General features: G+C 50.8%; 1 protein-coding gene across 2 annotated transcripts in view; it reads right to left on the bottom strand.

The window, feature by feature from the left end:
- Nucleotides 1-14,590: 14,590 nt before the first annotated feature.
- LOC109524012 (paired box protein Pax-2a-like) overlaps nucleotides 14,591-18,861 on the bottom strand; it is a 20,375-nt gene continuing 16,104 nt past the window's right edge. The window contains exons 8-10 of one of the 2 annotated variants that reach the window (XM_019883579.1): nucleotides 16,826-16,927; nucleotides 15,536-15,622; nucleotides 14,591-15,090 (exon numbers count right to left, since the gene is read on the bottom strand). In XM_019883579.1, the coding sequence (XP_019739138.1) occupies nucleotides 14,978-15,090; nucleotides 15,536-15,622; nucleotides 16,826-16,927 (302 nt within the window). In that variant the 3' untranslated portion in view covers nucleotides 14,591-14,977. Of the gene's footprint in view, nucleotides 15,110-15,535; nucleotides 15,623-16,825; nucleotides 16,928-18,861 lie in introns of both variants that reach the window. The other variant, XM_019883580.1, reaches the window with a different exon arrangement.

Here is an 18,861-nt window from a genome sequence, read left to right as displayed (position 1 = left end):
CCCCCCCAATGCAGGTGGATTAGGAATGTAATTTGGAATGACCCGAACCCCATCGTGACCCAGATTAAAAGACCTCCACGAAGCGAACTCTATTGCGGATGGTTTTCCCGCTGCAAGGCGGTCCACCTGTAAGGAGCTTGGGCCCCCTGCCAATGTGCCCAGAGTCTGTCAATTAAGAAGACGCAGGGCAATCTGCGGCTGCTGAAAGACATGCTCTGAACCCTCTCCCGGGACCCAGAGGCGGCCTTTTGTTACTCAGCATGTTTCGCATAGTTTCGGAGGCTCCATCATGAAGCCCTGCATTATGTTTTTCCACGGTCAGGCGAGTATGGAGGAAGCACTGTCGGCTAGAAGGTATAGTAGCCCTTCTCGTCGCAGGTGAGGTGGTCCCGGGACCAGGGCAGGGCACCTCTGCTGAGTGATCCCCATGCACGTGCTGTGGTCCCATTGCCCCTTTTTTTTTCTTTTTTTTTCTCTTACCTCCACCTCCATTTTGGACATTTCTCGACATCTGATTAAAAAGCGACTCGGTGGCCCCCTGCCAATGTGCCCAGAATCTGTCAATTAAGAAGACGCAGGGCAATCTGCGGCTGCTGAAAGACATGCTCTGAACCCTCTCCCGGGGCCCAGAGGCGGCCTTTTGTTCCTCGGCATGTTTCGCATAGTTTCGGAGGCTCGATACGCACGGGCTCCATCCATCATGAAGCCCTGCGTTATTTTTTTCCACGGTCAGGCGAGTATGGAGGAAGCACTGTCGGCTAGAAGGTATAATAGCCCTTCTCGTCGCAGGTGAGGTGGTCCCGGGACCAGGGCAGGGCACCTCTGCTGAGTGATCCCCATGCACGTGCTGTGGTCCCATTGCCCCTTTTTTTTTCTTTTTTTTTCTCTTACCTCCACCTCCATTTTGGACATTTCTCGACATCTGATTAAAAAGCGACTCGGTGGCTGTTTTCCCGGGACCTCCCACCCAGCGGGGAAATGTCAAGCCAAGTCAATTTGGAAATTTGTGGCCAGGGTGGTCCAAAGTCAGCAACTGTTGACTTCTTGATGCGATGACTGTATGTTGTTCTAGAATAGGGAGGGTACCGCAGAGCGCCGTTTGGCCTATTTTACCCCCACGAGACAAGAAAAGTGCCTCCGATTATTTGTGGAAGTTCCCGTGACCGCTTTTCATTGTGGGAAACAAAAAAAAAAAAAAAACGTTGCTCACCAAATTGCACCGGTGGAAACTTGGTGGCGTTTTTTTACGTCCAGCCTGAGTCTCCGCTTCCACTCGACGGCTTTAAGAGCATGCCGAGTGCTCTTGAAAATGAGTTTCTTGCGGCAGCCTCCTCGGATGCGCCACGGGCTCCCCGGCAGGCCGCCGGGGCTTTGTCAAGACGGCGTGCGCCGCTTGAAGCCCACCGACCCCCCTCTCGCCCATTATGCCGTACGCAGTCGGGCAGAAAGTAAAAGAAGCTCTTCTGCAGGCATGAGGCTGGCAGCGGTGGCGTGCAACACACTTGAGTGTTGGAGCTTTGTGAGACCTGGAAACGGAAGGGAGGGCGCCGAGCTTTCGCGAGAGAGCAAAATTTATTTGGGGGATTATAGCCGTGTCCAAATCCGCCACAAGGGATTGAATTTTCCTTCAATTGTGTGTTTAGGAAAGAGCTTGCAGCAGAAGTGACAAATGATATTCAAATTCACTCGAGGAACCCTTTTCAAGCCTGAACTTGTCTGTTTGTTGAGACAATTGCATCCTTTTTGTCTTTTGATTTTTTTTTCCCTCTGCAGCCAAGCGTTTTCAGTGGCCTTGACTAATTCCAACAATGTGTATTGTTGTTGTTATTCTATTTTTTACCATCTTTCTTTGATTTCTGAATCTGCGATGTGACAAAACAAATCTTTTCTGCACGTTTTTCTCAGGCCGGAGCAATGAATTTCAGACTTTGGGTCAAAAGTTGAGGCAGTGAGCTTAACTGTTAAATGTTATTTACTGGCAGTAGCTGTAAGCTCGCTACCCAACAAGCACTCATGTTTGCAGCCTGACTTTTCTGACCTTGTATTTGCCGCTCAAAATGCACATTTGAGTGGCACCCCAATACACTTTTCCCATCTGAAGTGAAACAAAAAGATCAAACTTTCCCGGTTTCCTGGGGTTGACGGTGAATGCTAGCCGCCACCCAGATAAACACCCGTCAACTCGTCTTAAAAGGGAACATTGTCGGAGAGGTTAAAAAAAAAAAATGCCGCCTTTACAATGATGCTAATGGTCTTTTTTTTGAAGTAAATGTTTGAAACAAAGACACAAGCCTTCCCCATGGTATTATGCTGTCTTTATTTATGGGTGCTTAGACAAGCTCCTCTCCCACTCCAAATAACACCAGCGGTGCACTTAAGGGAGCGCGCTTCAACATTTACACAGCGTTGCTGAAATCAGATTATGTATGGGCTCAATTGACTTAATGCATATAAAGAGACTAGATCCTATTAATGAACAAGCAACCCTGAGGCGCCGGCCCGACCCGAGAGCAAGCTAATCTGCCATGCAAATTAAATCCTGCCTCCGCGCGCACGTGCGCGTTTGTGTGTGTGTGTGTGTGTCCCGCCAGTTTAATGCGATCCATTAAGGCGTTTCCGCTTATTTATATATATATATATACTATTCGAAAAGAATCATCTGAAAACCAAACAGAGGGGAGGGGTTTGCGCTCTGATCAATGCGGCCTTGCAAGCGTTTTCTTCCCTTGAAATCTCGCTCCTCGGACAGACGGCGGAGCAGGCGTTCATTGGGGGCAGATTTTCCCAAATGTTTGTGGTTTGTGGTGCAGCCACTCCAGACATCGGCACGCACAAATATTGAAGCCAACTTGCGCATTGCCACCACTTTGGTGATTCAGAATTGGAAATACGACTGGACGTTTATACTTGGCGTAACCACCAGAGAGCTCTCTATGGGGGTGTTGGTGAAAGGTGGCTTCCAAGTTTGGGAGAGACCCCCTGCCCCTTGAAAAAAATCCAGTCATCTATGTATGAGCCAATTTAAAAGTTGGATCCAGATGTAGACGAATTGGCTTCCGTGGTTTTTTTTCTTTTTGTGGGGGGGGGGGAGTGAATGGAGTATTTTGTGTTTATTTGCCACAGGGGCTTCCCTGACAAATATAAATAAATAAAACCTTCCAGGCGCAGGTAGACTTGAGTATGTGCACCTCATTTCAAGCACAATTAACTTGAAATGGAGTGCTGCGGGATCAATAGTCCCCATTTGATCCAGGGAGGGGGTTGTTGGGCTGGATGTCACTCGATGGAAATGGCACACATATGGTCATGCCGCCAGTTGAACAACAACTCTGAGAATTTACTGTGACCGTTTTTTTAAAATGTTTTATTTTGGCGGAGGGCGGCGGGAATAACAAACAGCGGGGACGCACTTTGGGAGCCATCCTCTCTTATCCCGCCTTCAATTAATCTTCAAGAGGGATGCCATTTAAAGCTAATGAGCAGGGAGTAAAACCAAGGCATGTTGATCACGACTCGCCGTACGTTGCGAAATTTGACGCTTTCGACCGCAGCGGCTCGCCTTAGCGCGCAACATAGAAAGAGAAATGAACGCCCGCCGACCCCCGCGCGGACCTCTTCCTTCAGCACATAAACAACAAAAAACGCCTCGGACTGTGGCTCCGTTTCAATTTGAAGGGAACGGCAGCCGAAGGAGGCAAGGAGGGGCGGTGTCTCATCACCGCCACTTAGCGCTCTTCGAGGCCCGCTGGCAGAGGAGGGAAAAGCCTCAGCGGGGCAGCTCCCCACTTGAACAGCAAAGACCTCCACTCCACTCCACTCGACTCATCGTGGCGTACGGCCCGCCGATATCCTCGTATTCCCTTCCGGACGCATCTTAACGAGTCGGTGGCGTCTTGAAGAACACGAAAGTAGTTCTCTGATGGCGGGTTCAGCACACCGCTCGTTTTTCTCGTACTAATACCCGTCGTTGATTGGAGCTCGGATTCTCCTCCAGTATGTTTCGCATTTTATTCCAGAACTGGACCCAATGTGACCTTGAACCCAAAGTACGTAAGCCCCTGATTTTTGTGGTACCTGTAACATGCCCACGCATCTCTTGCTTTTGCCTTCACAAAAAAAGCCAAACCCCAATCGAATGATCATCAAACACCATTTTCAGGCGAGAGCGGTAACATGGCGCCACCTCCGCACTCCTCCTCCTCCACCACCCCGCTCGCCGTTTTCCTTGCGAGCGCCATTCATTTTGATTTCAATTAAAGATCCTGAGTGTGACTGTTGGAGAGAAATTGCCTGCCTTTTTAATTAGCTCGTCTAAGTTGGTGGAAGCAATTGTGTTTTTTTTTTTTTCCTCCCCCCCTCAGCACTTTCCGTTTGATGAGCCCGCGACTGCCATTTTATAGCATTCGTGAATATTCTTCTTTTTTCATCGGGGGGGTTGATAACACAGACACACGTAAGCACTGTTTACCATGGAAATGTTTCGTGCATTTCCGTGGCTTTTCTACGGGTGGACTTGCCTCTCCCTGGTCCGTGCAGGTTTAGGACCACACGGTGCGGCGCCGGCCGCTGCCTGCCAGTCAATAATCTATTAAGAAGCAACCCCCCCCCGTCCCCAGTGTGACTAATGCACCGCACAAAGAGATGGCCTCCCCGAGGTTAATGCTGCACCGCTGACACCGTTCCCCTTCTGACAAACTCTGTCACCGCTTGATCGGGAAACGAAGCTCCTCAGCTCAAAAGAGATCGAGAAAATTGAGGCATTTCTATCTCAATACACCAATTGCACCCCAGGTCACAGAATTGCTTCAACCGATGGGACCGGTAGTCCCAAACTTGGATTCTTAAAGGGACTCCTTAAAGTGCCCGCCCAACTCATTTGCATGCGGCCATATTTATAGTCTCGTCAATGAATCTGTGCGCATGGCAGGAATGGAATAAGAATCCGAGCCATTAAATTAAAACCACATCCCTTTGCGCCGTAATAATAAATCAGCTGTCTCCTCCTCCTCCTGCGCAGAGACGCCGGCCATTTGAAATTGGAGCGGCGGGCCCCGGTTTGAGGGTGGGCGAGGCCTCGCCGAGCAGACGGAAATGAGCCGCACCTGAATGACAAGGCAAAAAAAAAAAAAAAACGTGCCACCCCCAGAGGGAGTGTGATCTGCACACAAACTCCCTTTTAATAGACTTACACCTCATTTGGCCTCTAAAGCTTGTTGAAGGGTCCCAAGGGACCAGAGGGATGCGGGGGTGGGGGTTGGAAGGCGGGCCCCTCAGAGGTCAGCGTCGCCGCTCGCCGTAAAGCAGCTGCGGTGAAAGCGGGAGAGTGATTAGACGGCCAGAAGGGGACCCGCCGTGCGGGGACAATGCCGCAGTTTCCATTGCAAAACAGCAGGCGCCGTTTTGGTCGGCCCGTGGGGGGGGGGGGGGGGGGGGGGGGGGGGGCTCCGCGCAGGGACCCGTGTCCGGAGACCACTCATGGTTCCAAAGGCGAAATCTGCCCGACCGGGTCCTGGGCATTCCAATTTGGATTTGAGACTTCATCTGTCCACCTTTCCCACCCGCCGCAACGTGAGGGAGCGACTCGTCAGACCCGGTCCAAATTGGGAAAGACGCAGTCTCAACTGATAGTAGACCAGACCCCAAGGTTTCGCTCGTGGCAATTTTTCAGACGTAATCAGAATGTGCAATCTGGATTCAAACCTAATTTGGATTGCGCAGGCACACTTCATGAAGTGCGGCGTGAGTTTCGCAAGTTCTGAAGAATCCAGCACCCTAATTAGCGGGCTGTGTTACACGCTTTAAAAATTACCTTGAAATTCTGGGAGAACGTTTCTCTCTCTCTGGCTGCACGGCAGCTTCAAGTAAACTGTAATTGGCTCGAAAGAGTTCTTTCAAATGTGCCGTGGGAGTTCCGAGCGCTTTGTTTCACTGTTTTGTAGAAATGGTTACAAAGTACTTTTTTATTGTGACATTCCAGTTTGATACGTAGGGGGGGGACGGGGGGACTTTCCCAACTGCATCATGGAGTTAATATGGATTTAAATCTTGAATTGATGTTGCAAAGTCGAGCTTGACAACAACAAATGTCAACAAGCAAACTGGGCATTCCTTGTGTTCGGATGCTTCGCTTGATGGTGTCATCATCAATTTTTTTTTTCTTTCAAACGACATCCCACAGCTTTGATGGTTAATTATTTCTGAGAGACCTCTTTGCCGAGCTCCTCGGGTTAATTCCCCCCCAAAAGTGTTTCCCTTGTGTAGGGGGGGCGGTGGCGGGGGAGGGGGGGGCGTGTAAAGTTTGCATTTTAAGTGAGGCGCAGTGCGGCATCTTCACTTCCCGAGTTGAAGTGCAGTCGAGGTTAAGTGGTCCCTGGGCTCGCGGCACCCATCTCTACCCCTCCTCCTCCTCCTCCTCTTGCAAATGCCCCCCCAACTGCTCATTTGAGACCATACAAGTCCTCCCCGCTCGCTTCTTTTCCGTGTTAACGCGTCAACTTGGGTGTTGTTCTGCCCCGTGTTTCAGAGTGCACGGAAAATGGCTCCGGGTGTACTCACACGCTTAGCTCGGATTTGGAGCTGGAACATTTCCTAGAATGGGCTCCGGTGCCATGCCTAACAACCAGCAAAAGAAAATGAAAAAGACTGTTTGGGTAACAGTGTGCTAACAACGACAACACGAGTTGGCTCGTCTTTTGGGATATTCTGAGCTCGCTTCCACCAAATGGCAGCTTGGAGTCGCTCGCATATGCCCTCGTTTTTAGAGACTGGCTTTTGATGTGTGATGGTGTTTCCAGCCAGACAACACGTGGAATAATGGCCGGGGTTGATATCAAATGTATTGACGGTATTCCGGAGCCACCGGGCGTCCGTGCAGAACGGGGGCTGGTGTGGCAGTCATTTGAGAATTGCGCTCATTAAAACAAAACGCCTTCCAGGGTGACCAGGCGGCAACGGGCGTTGCAATGTCCTTCTTAGCAAGCTCCTCAAAGGCCTCCAATGCTTCGTGTTGCTTTCTCATGCCCTTAAAAAAAAAAACAAACAAAAGCAAACTTTGTACTTTCTCCAAACTTTAAATCGACGGCTTTGCGTCGGGAGCTCTCCAAGCACCTCCTTGCGACCCGTGAGTCTCAGCTCCCCACTCAAATTTGGGGCGGCGTAATGAAAGGATCATCGCAAGACATCAAGTATGCGATGAATGTTGAAATTGCTTGAGCCGCAAGGCCGCCGCATCAGAGTACATCTCCCGGGCGGATGAGTCGGAGGCTCTTTTACGCTCATGACCGTAAGCCCCCGTGAAAAATGGGCATTAAGTGAAAGTAATTGCTCTCATGAACGCCTTCATATTTTTGATCTTTTCATCGCACCTGCTGCCCGCTACTCGCAAACCGTGAAACCGCGTTAGCGCGAAGGCAAATCGTTGCCGTCGCACGCCAGCACCGGTGACTGAACGGCCGTTCGCCAGAAAGGTCAATGCGGTGCAAGCGGGCGGCGGGCCGCCCCGCCGAGAGCACGCGCGAGCGGTCCGGCTGAATCCCGCGAACCTCCCCGCCGGCTGACATTGCATCCGTCTTGCCGCGCGTTGGCGGCGGCGGTTCGCCTTCCCTCTGGAGCCTGTCGACCATCACGCTGTGATTAGAGCAAATTTGTCGCGCAATGTTGTCGACCTCCCGCCTTCCAAGCCTGCGCCTGCACAGAAGGCAGGGCCAGACATTTGGGCGGCGGCCAAGCCTTCCCGAGCACACTCGTGGAACCTGGACCGCCGCCGTCGCTCCTTTCCAGCTCGATGGCCTCCCGCGCGACGGGACGGATGCCGGGCGGCGGGAAATAAACTCATCTCATTTGGATGACAACACGTCGCCTCGGGCCCTAATGGCGCGGCGTTCCCGGCGAGGCGGACGGGGTCAATTGTACATTTCCGCCTCAACCGGGGAGTCTTCATCGAAACGAAAATGCCCGACAGTGAATTTGCAACAATTTGCCCTATCGACTCACTTGAGTGCCAAGTATCGGGCCAGTGAGACGCCACCGCCGTTTGTACGTATTAGGGAAAAATAGCGAGGAGGGGGAGCGTGGGGGGGGGGGGGTTATATGTCAGTGCTTTCGCCTCCAGAGTGGAGGACGCTCGACAAGACGGATGGCCTTGGTCGATGATCTCCAATACAAAAGTCATTATTGAACAGCAGGGCCGCCATTGCGTGTCTCCCTTTGATTTAAGTCGTATATTTTCATGATGATCTATAAAGAGGCCAGCTGGAGAGAAAATGCTTTGCTCTCAAACATTTAGTGTGTCGAAGCCATCGCGCTCGTGATTGGGGAAATGATCGCTCCCCCCTTTTAACGCCTTTTTCTTTTCGTCACGGTCGCATCCGTCGCGCCGAGCAAATTGGTAATAACCGGCTAGATTAACCCCAATACAATGCTGATTAACATTAGCTTGCTCGACTAAATAAATTCTGCGGGGAGTGTAATTGAACTGATCGGGAATATTTAAGCGCGACTGTAATCTTTCTCCAATTGTGTGCGCGTTGGCTTGTGTCAACGCAGTCTCTGAAAAGTCTCCTTTTCGGGCACGAACACGCCGACTGGCGACGGAAAACCCCTCGGCTTTTTGACTTCACCCGAAGGAGTCCTTGGCGGGTCCCTCCCGCGCCGCCGTTCAGACGCGCGTGTCGCCTTTGGTGAAAGCGCCTCGCGGTTTCCTAGCGAGAGGTTTTCCTCTCGACGCGCAAGCAGACATCTGCAGACACGAATCTGCTCACTGATCTTGATCAGCAAAGTCTGTTCTCGCACTTCTGCGCGGTGTCACGTGGAACTGAATGACAGCTGCGTACAGTTTGGGAAAAAAAAAAAAAACGTCCCTCAACACGAAGGCCTTGCGTTTTCATTAGAAATGTCTGCGCGACGCGCTTTGCGACATGTTGAGCATTTCTCCTCCTTTCTCTTGAAGGCTTTGTCAGTTACAATGCGACCAACTCCACCCCGTGTTTGCGTTCCGCCCAAGTCAGCCAAAGTTTTCCTGCGTCCGGTTTCATCAGGTCTGATTTAAAACCCCAAATTCCCGACGGGACAGTTTGCAACCCGCTGTTGGCGGGATTGTTCTGCGCTTGTGTTTGGATCAAAGGCTGCTTCTCTCTTTGATGGAGCCGTTCTAACCTCTGCCCACTTTCATCAGGGACAGGAGGTGGTGGATTTACCGGCCAGTCAAGGCTAACGGCGGCAGACGGGAGAACGCGGAGTCGCCGCCGCTCCACCGGAGGCCTCGGACGAGATCTTACGGGAAGGTAAGCTCAACGTGACCACGTCGTCGGGTCACGGTATCTTTCAGTCGTACAAAATGATTTTATTGGCCAAAAGGTCGGCCACATTTTGGGATTTCGGGCAAGATTTGTCACGATCGTTCTCTCTTTTTAAGGGAGACAAAATGCCAAGACGTTGTCAAGCTCTGGGCATCAGTTTAGCACGAGCGTTCCGATTCCGCACTTGCTTGCATTTGCGTCAACTCGTTTGACAGTTTGCATGAAAGCCTTCAGGAGAAATTTGACCCCTCCAAAAAGCCCGAACTGGGATGTACATTAGAAGCTCAACTCAGCTTTGTTTGTCGGGCACTTTCAAAGCAACCGCCCGCCGCACACCAAGTAACCAATCAGACTTCCAAAAACCAAGAGGTATGTGCGGTTTTCTCGTAAAGACTGTCCAGAGTGAGGTTGCGAGGTGAAGCTCACTCCCAGCGTTCCGGCGCTGAGGCGCACCAGCTGTGTTTATGGACTCCCACCGCACCTGCTGGGGTTACCCAGCGAGTGCGCTGAGGGATTAAGCACAGGGCAGCGGGGGGGGTAAAGAGGGCGGGAGCGCCGGGCCCGGTGTGAAGGAGGCACGGCCGGCACTTCCCCGGTGCCCCCGCAAAATCTCAGTGAATCGGGGTGGGTATGGAAACGGTGTGCGGCGGAAAACCCCTCCGGCGGTTGAGAGTCGGGGGTGCGTTTTGCTGTCGCGCGCTCCTCCTCCATGACAACGTTGACATTTTACTGATGAATGTCGGCGGCCGGCGTGGAAACGCACCGCTCGGGATTTCTGGTGATCACCGGAGATGGATTAGGAAAGGCGGCTTTCAAATTGAACGGAGGTCTCCCCCGCCCGGCCCGCCAATTGTGCCATTTGCCAGCACTTGAGTCGCTGACCGCCACCATTTAGTCAAACTAATGATGATGCACAGTCAGAGTCATCCCCTGATAATTAAACCCGGGCTCCATCTCTTCTTTGGTATTAGCGTTTTTTTGGGTTTTTTTTTGGGGGGGGGGGGGCTGTAGCAAATGAACAGTCGTGCAGGAGAACAAATTGAGTCACTTAGTTCCTTTAAATTACTGGTGGTGGGAAATAAGCAGTCCCCCCGCACCCCCTTCCAAAATCCATTTCCTGTCACTTGTTATTGATGATGCCAACTTGACATCCTTGTTTTGGGGGTTCGGGCAGGTGCGCTCGCTCATCAACACATTCTTGTCGTATAAAATGCAGATGTTGCATCGCAAGGGCTTCGTCCCACGTCAATTTGCGACATCATCATCCGGATGCATTTCGGCATCATTTCCACCACGGCTAGTTGTGGACTAGAATATTTCCCGAATGCTATTTTTCTCTATTTATGAAGACGGGGGGGTAGGGGTGAAAATTTGGCTACTTTCATGTCTAAAACGTACTTACTCGACTCCATTGTTTGTCGTGCTGCGCTAAGAAATCTTTTGGAAACCTTCTGAACTTCATGCGATTGTAATTATAATTAAACTTTTCTTTTTTTATTTCCAAAATCGGAAGTAATTGCTAAGTTTTAATGTGCTAACTTGTCGTGCTGTCATGTGAAACTTCCCATGTTGAAATGTCATGTTGAGCTCATGTCAGCATCAGCGTCAAATTGGGGAAACTGGAGTCCTCGGACAAAAGGAGCGCCATCACCCCCTCCTCTCACAAAATAACCCCCCCCCCACTCCCCCAGCCTTTCTTCCACGCTATCCCGGCCTACTCTTGCTCCGTCACGTCAATTCCTCGGAGGGTTGGTGTGACAAACCGCTTGAAAGTTGCTTTGTCTCTGCCGCTTGTCACGTTCCACTCCTTCCTTCTCCTCCCTCCTGTTGTCTGCGCTGTCAGCCCGTAGCCTGGCACCTGCTCTCATGTTCCCAATTAGTCGCGTTTAATTAATGATGCGCCTCGCCTGATCGCCGGAGATGACTTTGGAGGAAAGGCCACTTCATTAGGTACAGCCGCGCAAGGGACATGACCAAGCGTTACGCTGATGATAAAAAGAAGGGCAAAAAGATTTCTTAAGTGACCCCTAAAAATTGGCAGTGCGAGTTGAGTGCAAGGGGATGCTGGCGTGGAAACGAACCAAGTGTTTGTAAAATGCAGTTTTCAAGGCAACGGTCCAATGAGAGGCGACGCAACAGCCCGTCGAGTTGTTTTGGGAGGCGCCGGCGTGACAAGCGATCGCAAACCAAAATATTTGTCTTCTCCCGCTTGGACTGCGCTTGCTTCCTGGAGGACCTGTTTGCGAGAGACTCCATGACAAGAAGTCGAGTTGACGGGCCCGGAGTGAGGCGGTTAAATGCCCCCTCGCCGCTCTGGATAACTCATAAATAAAGTACCAGGGGAGTCCTGTCATGGCTTCCTCTAGGACTCCGGTGCGCTAAAGCATTAAATGACCAATTCCTTGTCAGATCAACCCACCACCACCACCACCACCACGTGCCCACGCGCCCGTATCGTAGCTTTCTTTCCGACGAGAGACGCTTTGCCGCCCCTTTTGCAGCGACTGATGGCTCAAGTTCATTTCTGCCGAATTAATTGGTCCCCGAATGAATTGCGTTGACAGGGCAATTCATCATGCCTTTGACTCGACAGTGAGCGCGGCGGAGGAAGGTGCAAGTCTGGGGGTTACCGCGGGCAAGAAAATGGGGCCCGCCCTCCTCTCCAGTGTCTCTCCTCTCGTAATATTTCCCCGGCTGCCCCCCCCCCCCTCGCTTGCCAGGCCCTAACGCCGGGGCTGACAGCCGATTAGAGGGCCGGCCCTCTCTGTTTTGGAGGCTACCCCCCCCGCGACCCCATCTGCTAGCCCGTCAGGTTGTAAGCGCGGAATCAAGCGAGGCCTTAAATGCGCCCCGTGGCAAGCCACGATGCCATTAGGCTCGTTATTCGTGATCTTGGGGTTCGCCTGACCTCGACCTGATCCACTTTTGAAAAATGCATCCATTTTTTTTTTTCGTATTTACTTGGATTTTATGACGGGTGAAAGAATCTCATAAACAAGCTCGGCCGCCCCGTCGACACGTCAGCACAAACAGGTCGAACGCGCCGATTGATGAATGGCGGCGAATGGCGTGACATTTTGCCACCTCCGATTAGATACGGCGCATAAAGCGGCACATCCGTTCCGTCCTTCCCACCCAACAGCCGCTCCAGGGATATGAAAAGATGTGAAATGCATTTTCATAGTTCCACGCCGCCATCTCGCCGTGTCATGGGCGCTAAGAGAGGGAAGGAAAAAAAAAAAAAAAAAAGATAACAGCTCGAGGATTTATCGTGCATTTGACACGCCACTAACCAAATTAGCATTTGGCCGCGGCATCAGCATCTTCAGAGCGCACTCTCGTACACGCGGCGTGTGCAGTCAGCGGTTCGAAAGGTCAACCAACAGCGGTCCCGCCGTCGTCCCCGACTTCCTCCCGTGCTTGTGGCGTCTACCTCCCGGCAACACAAAGCAAAAGGAAATCGTATCGCCATACAAAGCATTTCTTCGTTGAATCGTCACAAACGAAGAGCTTTGTGCGTGTAGCGTTAGCATAGCGGCACGAAGCAAAATGCCAAATGTTATGCAACGATTGAAAGGCCGTACCGGTTTTGGCCTGAGCGTCAGTGACTAAGACGCCGGTGGGAATTAGCGATGGCTCGCTTCGCTCCGTGTGTGCTTTTGAGGCCGAGAAAATGGACTCATCCATTGTCCACTTATTTTCCAACGACGCACGAAATGTCCCATTAGCGGCCCCGGTGTGCCGTCACATGTACGCCGCGCGCTTTATCGCCTGCCCAAATCCTTCGCCTATTGCGCGCGGCTAATCGAGACGCTGTCCGCCGGCTGTAAATCAATAAGGACGTAACTAAGTCATACCAGGCGCGGGGATTACGGTGAGAAGAAAAGAGTGAAAATAAGCTTCCAGAGAGAGAGAGAGAGAGAGGGAGGGAGAGAGGGAGAGGAAGAGGGGGTTGGTCATGGAAGGATTTCGCGCATAAATCTCGCGGCTGCAACTGAAGCGCAAATTGAATTCCGAAGCGACGAGAGAGAGGAAAAAAATTAATTCGGCTTTACAAAAAAGCGGCGAGAGAGAGAGAGAGAGAGAGAGGTTAAACACTTGATTCGCTGCTTGCTGATCCGCGTCGGAGAAAACATTCCACGCCTCTGAGGCACGTGATGGCGCATTACACCTGAGAAGTCGCTTCGTTTGTCTCTAAACAGGCTCGTTCGACGCAGACATTTTCAAACCGGATTGATACTCTGAAGGAGCACAGAATAGATCACGACATCTGTCTTTCAGCCTTCGGCAACCTACGGCGCGTGGGCAAAATCTGGACCGTCGGAGCATCTGTTGCGGCCTCACGTGACATTCTAGTACCGAATTGTAGAGTGTTTGGAGTGCGCGGTTTTTGTTCCTTCTTTTTTTTCCCCCCAGATTTTGTCCAGATAGTCGCTCGTGTGTGTGTATGTATATGTATATGCCTAAAACTAAAAAAAAAAATCATAATTTATTAAATAACAACCATGTTTTAGGTAAAAGATTTCAGACACTTTTTTTTATTATTATTATACAAGTGTGACCAGCATGAATGAAAGACATAATACCCATGAACATGAAAGACAGTCCTTCCTGTATTTACAGTGTTTTCACACACACACACATACATACACTCGCACAAATGAACATGAAATCAACTCCACCCACTGTACCTTGAACAGCTTCATATGCATATGATGACCAATCGGCACTGCATAGAATGTATACATTTGGCCTTCCTTGGAAGCGTGTGGCTTGTCCCTAAAAATATGAATAATCATACCCATGAGAATCATCAGCATCACGTTCCTGACGCCAATCTCAGTGATAGGCGGCCTGGAAATAAACAACGAGAAGTCTTTGGCTAACGTAAACTACATTCAGTCAAAAACAAAACAAAAAAAAAAGACGTGTTGACGCAGAAGCTTTTGAATTTGTTTTTAAGGCATGGACGGCCTGCTTTTTGACTCTCGCCATGAGCGCCGACTTTTTTTCGTCATTTCTCACGAGTGTGTTTTTAGTGCATGTTGTCGAGACGTGTCGCTTTAAGTGCCAAACCGAACGCACGTACGCATTTAAGGATTCCTGCAGATCCAACAACGCTCCAGTGTTAGAAAACCTCTGAAAATAGTGCAAAATCAACGGCAAACGTAAGAAAAAGGACACAAAATGTTACCTTTCAAATCCTGACGCAGCACTTTAGTGATTGGAAAAAAAAAAAAAAAAATCATATCAATGGGAATACATCCACTTGCTTCCATGGCAATGCACTGCACTTTTTTTTTTTTTTTTTTTAACACGTTGATTGTGTATCACAGAGTCGTAATCTTCTCACGGCATTCCGCCATGCCGGATGATGGATGAATAGTGACTATGCAGCCGGCTCATCTCGCGGCGTTCCCATTTTAAGGGAGGAGAAATAGGAAAAAAAAAGGAAAGGCCGCCGCCGCCGCTCCATTTTGAAGCCCCAAACAGTCCCCGCTGAGAGCTGCCAAGCAAAGGAATGTACAGTATTGGTCCACGATGGCTGATTCAAATGTGTGTTTTTTTTTTCCTCTCACTTTTCTGCAAGCCTCGACTGTTCGGCAAGTCGAAGACGATCTTAAAAAAAGAACAAACCAAAAACGGCCAAAAAGTGGCCTGGTGGTGTGAGTTCGCTGTGCTCAAATCTGGAGGCTGAGGCGACGGTCCTGCAGGCTGATTTGGTTTCCATGGTAACTAGGGGCGGTCATAGGCAGCGGCAGCAGCGGGTGGGACGGAGCCTCTCGACGCGGCACTATAATAATAAGGGGAACCTGAAAGTTAACAGAAGAACGCAACATTTCAAACAAGGAGTGACAGCAACGTTGTTTTGGGGGGTTTAAAAAGTTCATTTTTTTTTGAGCGAGACTGCCAAGGACCAAAATGAACTTTTCGATACCTTTTTGCCATCATGAATAGTTTTCTGAATCATGCTTTTTGGATGACACGTGAGGTTAGCGAGCTTGTTTGCGGCTCATCTCAATCTAAAGATGTATAAGAAATGACTTTTTTGTTTTTTTAATATGCGTGCGATACATTTGCCAACTTATTCTTGTCGTTGTCGTGCGCCGTATGCCTTCAACATCGAGTGGTCAGTCCTTAAGGCTTTCCGTTACACAGTTGCCACTCGCCGAAAAGAATGCGGAGCGAGCTGTAAGCGAGCAAGCTACTCGGCGTGCCGAACTGTGCGCGGTACTCACTTAGTAACGCCGGATTGCTGAATCGCCAAGCTTCGTTGTAGGTGGTGTACTGCGGATGACTGTAGGGGTTCCCCGAAAACTCACTCCCTGCAAAACATCACCGCGGATCGATGAGCATTTCTTTTTTCTCCCCATTTCTCACGGCCAACGCGGAGGGCTGTTGATCGTCATCGACGTGAGAGCGTTCGGGCACCTCGTGTATTTCTTTTTCATTTGCTTGAAGTTATGCAACGGTGAACAATACGGGAGGTGACGCCGAGGCCGCCTTTCCGCGCGTCCCCTTTATGGCCGTCTCCCCGTTCTTCTTGCCCCGTTTTTAATTCCGAGCCGGTCTGCTAATAAACGGCTGGCGTTATTAATAAACCGTTTCATGCATACATTTTGGATTGGGTGGCATCAATCTCGCCGTGCGCCTTTTCACCGCAAAATTTCACGGGAGAAAGGCGAGCGTTGGCGAGCGCGACGGCGAGCGCGTCGACGCCTCGGCTTCCTTTACGAGACAATAAAGGCCGTCGTTTATATGAAGCCGCTGAGGAATGGCTTTGCTTTAACAGTGTTTGGCGCCCGACACTAAATCTCTTTCCTTGTGTGCGGGGCGAATGAGCTGGAACGTCGCACGACAACTGGTGTGTGGCGACAATGTTGAGGTGCGTTTGTCTTGGGGGTGCCGGTGGGGGCGTCGACTGGATTTTATTCGTCAAAGTCCCGCAAATCCAATTCAGGACTTTGCTACTTCCTGGGCGAGAGCGAAATTGTTTTTGTACGGAATGAATGGCGAAAAATGACGCGAGCTCGCACCTTCTCCTGGCTCAGCGACACGTGAGACGGCGCTGCGGGAAAAACGGGCAATCCGTTGCTGTTAATTGGTCAAAGATTTCGAATCCGCGAAGCAGCGGGGGTGTCGACGCAAACGGCGCGGCAGCACATGTAACGATACGCACAGGCAGGCGCGCATTTATGATATTCGTCAACGGTTAGCATTCACACTTTGACTACTGCGGCTCGCTGAGCGGTGGTGAGCGTCTTGTTGGTGTCCATCGTTGCGTTTGCAACAGGCGGAACGCAAGACTTCGCTTCTTTTCGGGGCCAACTGGCTGATGACGCTCATTATGCTTGACTATATCCAGCAAAAAAGTACTTTTAGCGGGCCAGCGACACCCACGAACGTGACTGGAGGTTGAGGTCGTCCAGAGAATTCATGCGGTTACGTATGTCGCAAAATGTCAATGTCGGTTCGGCATAAAAGGGACAGAAAATGGCGCGCGAGTCCATTTTGCCATCGCGACTTACCAGGAACCATTCCAGCCAGCGTGGAAGTCGGGTAACTGCCCTGGCCTGTGGGTGGAACGTGAGGGGGGTACCCGGGTAACGTTGTGTTGGCCATGTCGCGACCTGAGCACGACAGAAACGACAAAAGAACGACATCTGCCTCGTTAGGACGTCAGGAAATAGCAAGAAAGTTTGAAATCTGGAAACCATACCAGAGCGTGTTTGTTTTTTTTCTTCCCAGGCCGGATGCTACTTGAAGCTTAAACATTTTTTTGGGGGGTAACTGGAGTGTTTTTTGCAGTCGTTTTTAACAAGAGATGTATAAATAGTCTTTCTATGAGCATTTCTTTTTCATATGTTGCTTGTCAAACATTGATCGGAATCACAACAAAACGAATGCGATCATTTTTTTTTTTTTTTAGGAAACTAAACGAAGTAAAAAAGAAAAAAAAAAAAACCCCGGAATGAATGAAATGATAAGGCCTATTTTTGCCTACCAGGCTAAATTTTAAATGAGACTTGAACAAGCACAAGTGCCCGAGAACAGATTCAGATGTTCAATACCACTGCAAAAAAGTGCTCCGCGTCAGGAGAATTTTGCGAGCGACGTTTCGTCCGGCTCTGCTGCGGCCTTCGGCCTTTCGGGGGATCGAGCCCGCCCGCGGGCCCCCTCTGCCGAGCGCGCATATTCAGCTCCGTAATTGAGAGTGACGGTTCGGGTCGTCCTGGCTGGCCCGCGGGGGAGGTTTTTATGGAGCGCGGCGCGTAACCTCAATCTGCACAGGCGCCATTGTGGACCGGTGGCCCCGCTAGATTGTGGCGGCGAGGGCTCAAAAAGGGGGAACGAGAAAGGGGTTGCAAGGGGAGAGGGAAAGACTCTCTCCATGGAACTTTAATGAGGACAGGATGCCATTAAAGAAAAAAAGAAAGGGTCATCTCTGGATGAAGCCTTGGCGTTTGAAATCGTTGAGCTGTTGAGACTTCAGACAGAGCGAAGAGGTGGTGAGTAGCTCAACACGACTTGTGAAATGCACCCATACTTTTGATTGATTGAAAGAATCCCGTTTTGGCGATTGTCCTGCTTTTCAGGTCGTGGAAACGCCAGCTTTGGGAACTTTTCCAAGTGCTCATCCGAAAACCTCAAATCTTGATGCCTGTGTGGCTCTGAAAGTCGTATGACCTCACAAAGTGGATCAGGGGGGCGCCCGACTTTTGCAAACCCAGCTACTGTACTACTTCGCGCGAAGGGCTCCCGGTTTGAGCCGCACTTCTCACCTCCCGAGCATTGCGATTAGTCACAGAGCTTCGTCTCTGCGGAGGAAGCGGACACAATATCAAACAACAGAAATTGCAATCATCTCGGCCCTCGTCCCAACCTCCCGCGCGGTACTTTGCACACCACCGAGACGTTCCTCGGCAGAGGTCATCAACAGCGACTGCAAATGATCCCTAAGACCCGGTCAGGAGTTGAGCTCCCTACAAATCGGGCCGTTCCCTCTCTGGCGCGGAACTCCGTTTTGGACTTTGCAATCGCAACGCTTTGGCAAAGACGAAACAATCCTGGGAAGTTTTGAGCATGACAACAACGAGCGCAGCGGCAAAACTTCATCTTCATTTGGCAGCGGCGCAAGGCCATTAGCGCCTGCCTCTTTAGCGCCAGCCAGTCGAGCGTGTCGGGGACACCTTCATGTTCGCCGCAACAACCGCAAATCTTTGACCTCCATCTTTGAGGCGTTTCACGAGCCAGAAAACGGGGATTGGGGTGGGGGGCGGGGGGGGCAACTCCCAGCATCCTAATTAATTACAAGGGAGTAAAGAATGTTTGGCGAGCCAAATGACTTGAAATCCCCAAACACTGGCTGAAAGTCGCTCATGATCAAACGATCAACTTTGTTGCACGTCACTTTCGGTCACGTCGTTTGCAGACAAAAAAATTTTGAAGTCCAAGGATTGCGGTTTGTGTCATTCACACCTGCGGCGACGGCCTTTCGAGGCCCGCGCGAGCGGGCCCGGCGGGGAAGGACGGCACCCCCCCCCCCCCACCCCCTTTTTCCCTT

The sequence above is a fragment of the Hippocampus comes genome, unplaced genomic scaffold (assembly GCF_001891065.2).
Source record: "Hippocampus comes isolate QL1 unplaced genomic scaffold, H_comes_QL1_v1.1 scaffold367, whole genome shotgun sequence".
In the NCBI taxonomy this organism is placed as follows: Eukaryota; Metazoa; Chordata; class Actinopteri; order Syngnathiformes; family Syngnathidae; genus Hippocampus; species Hippocampus comes.
The sequence above is the reverse complement of the archived record's forward strand: the minus strand, read 5'-3'. Positions and strand labels throughout refer to the sequence as shown.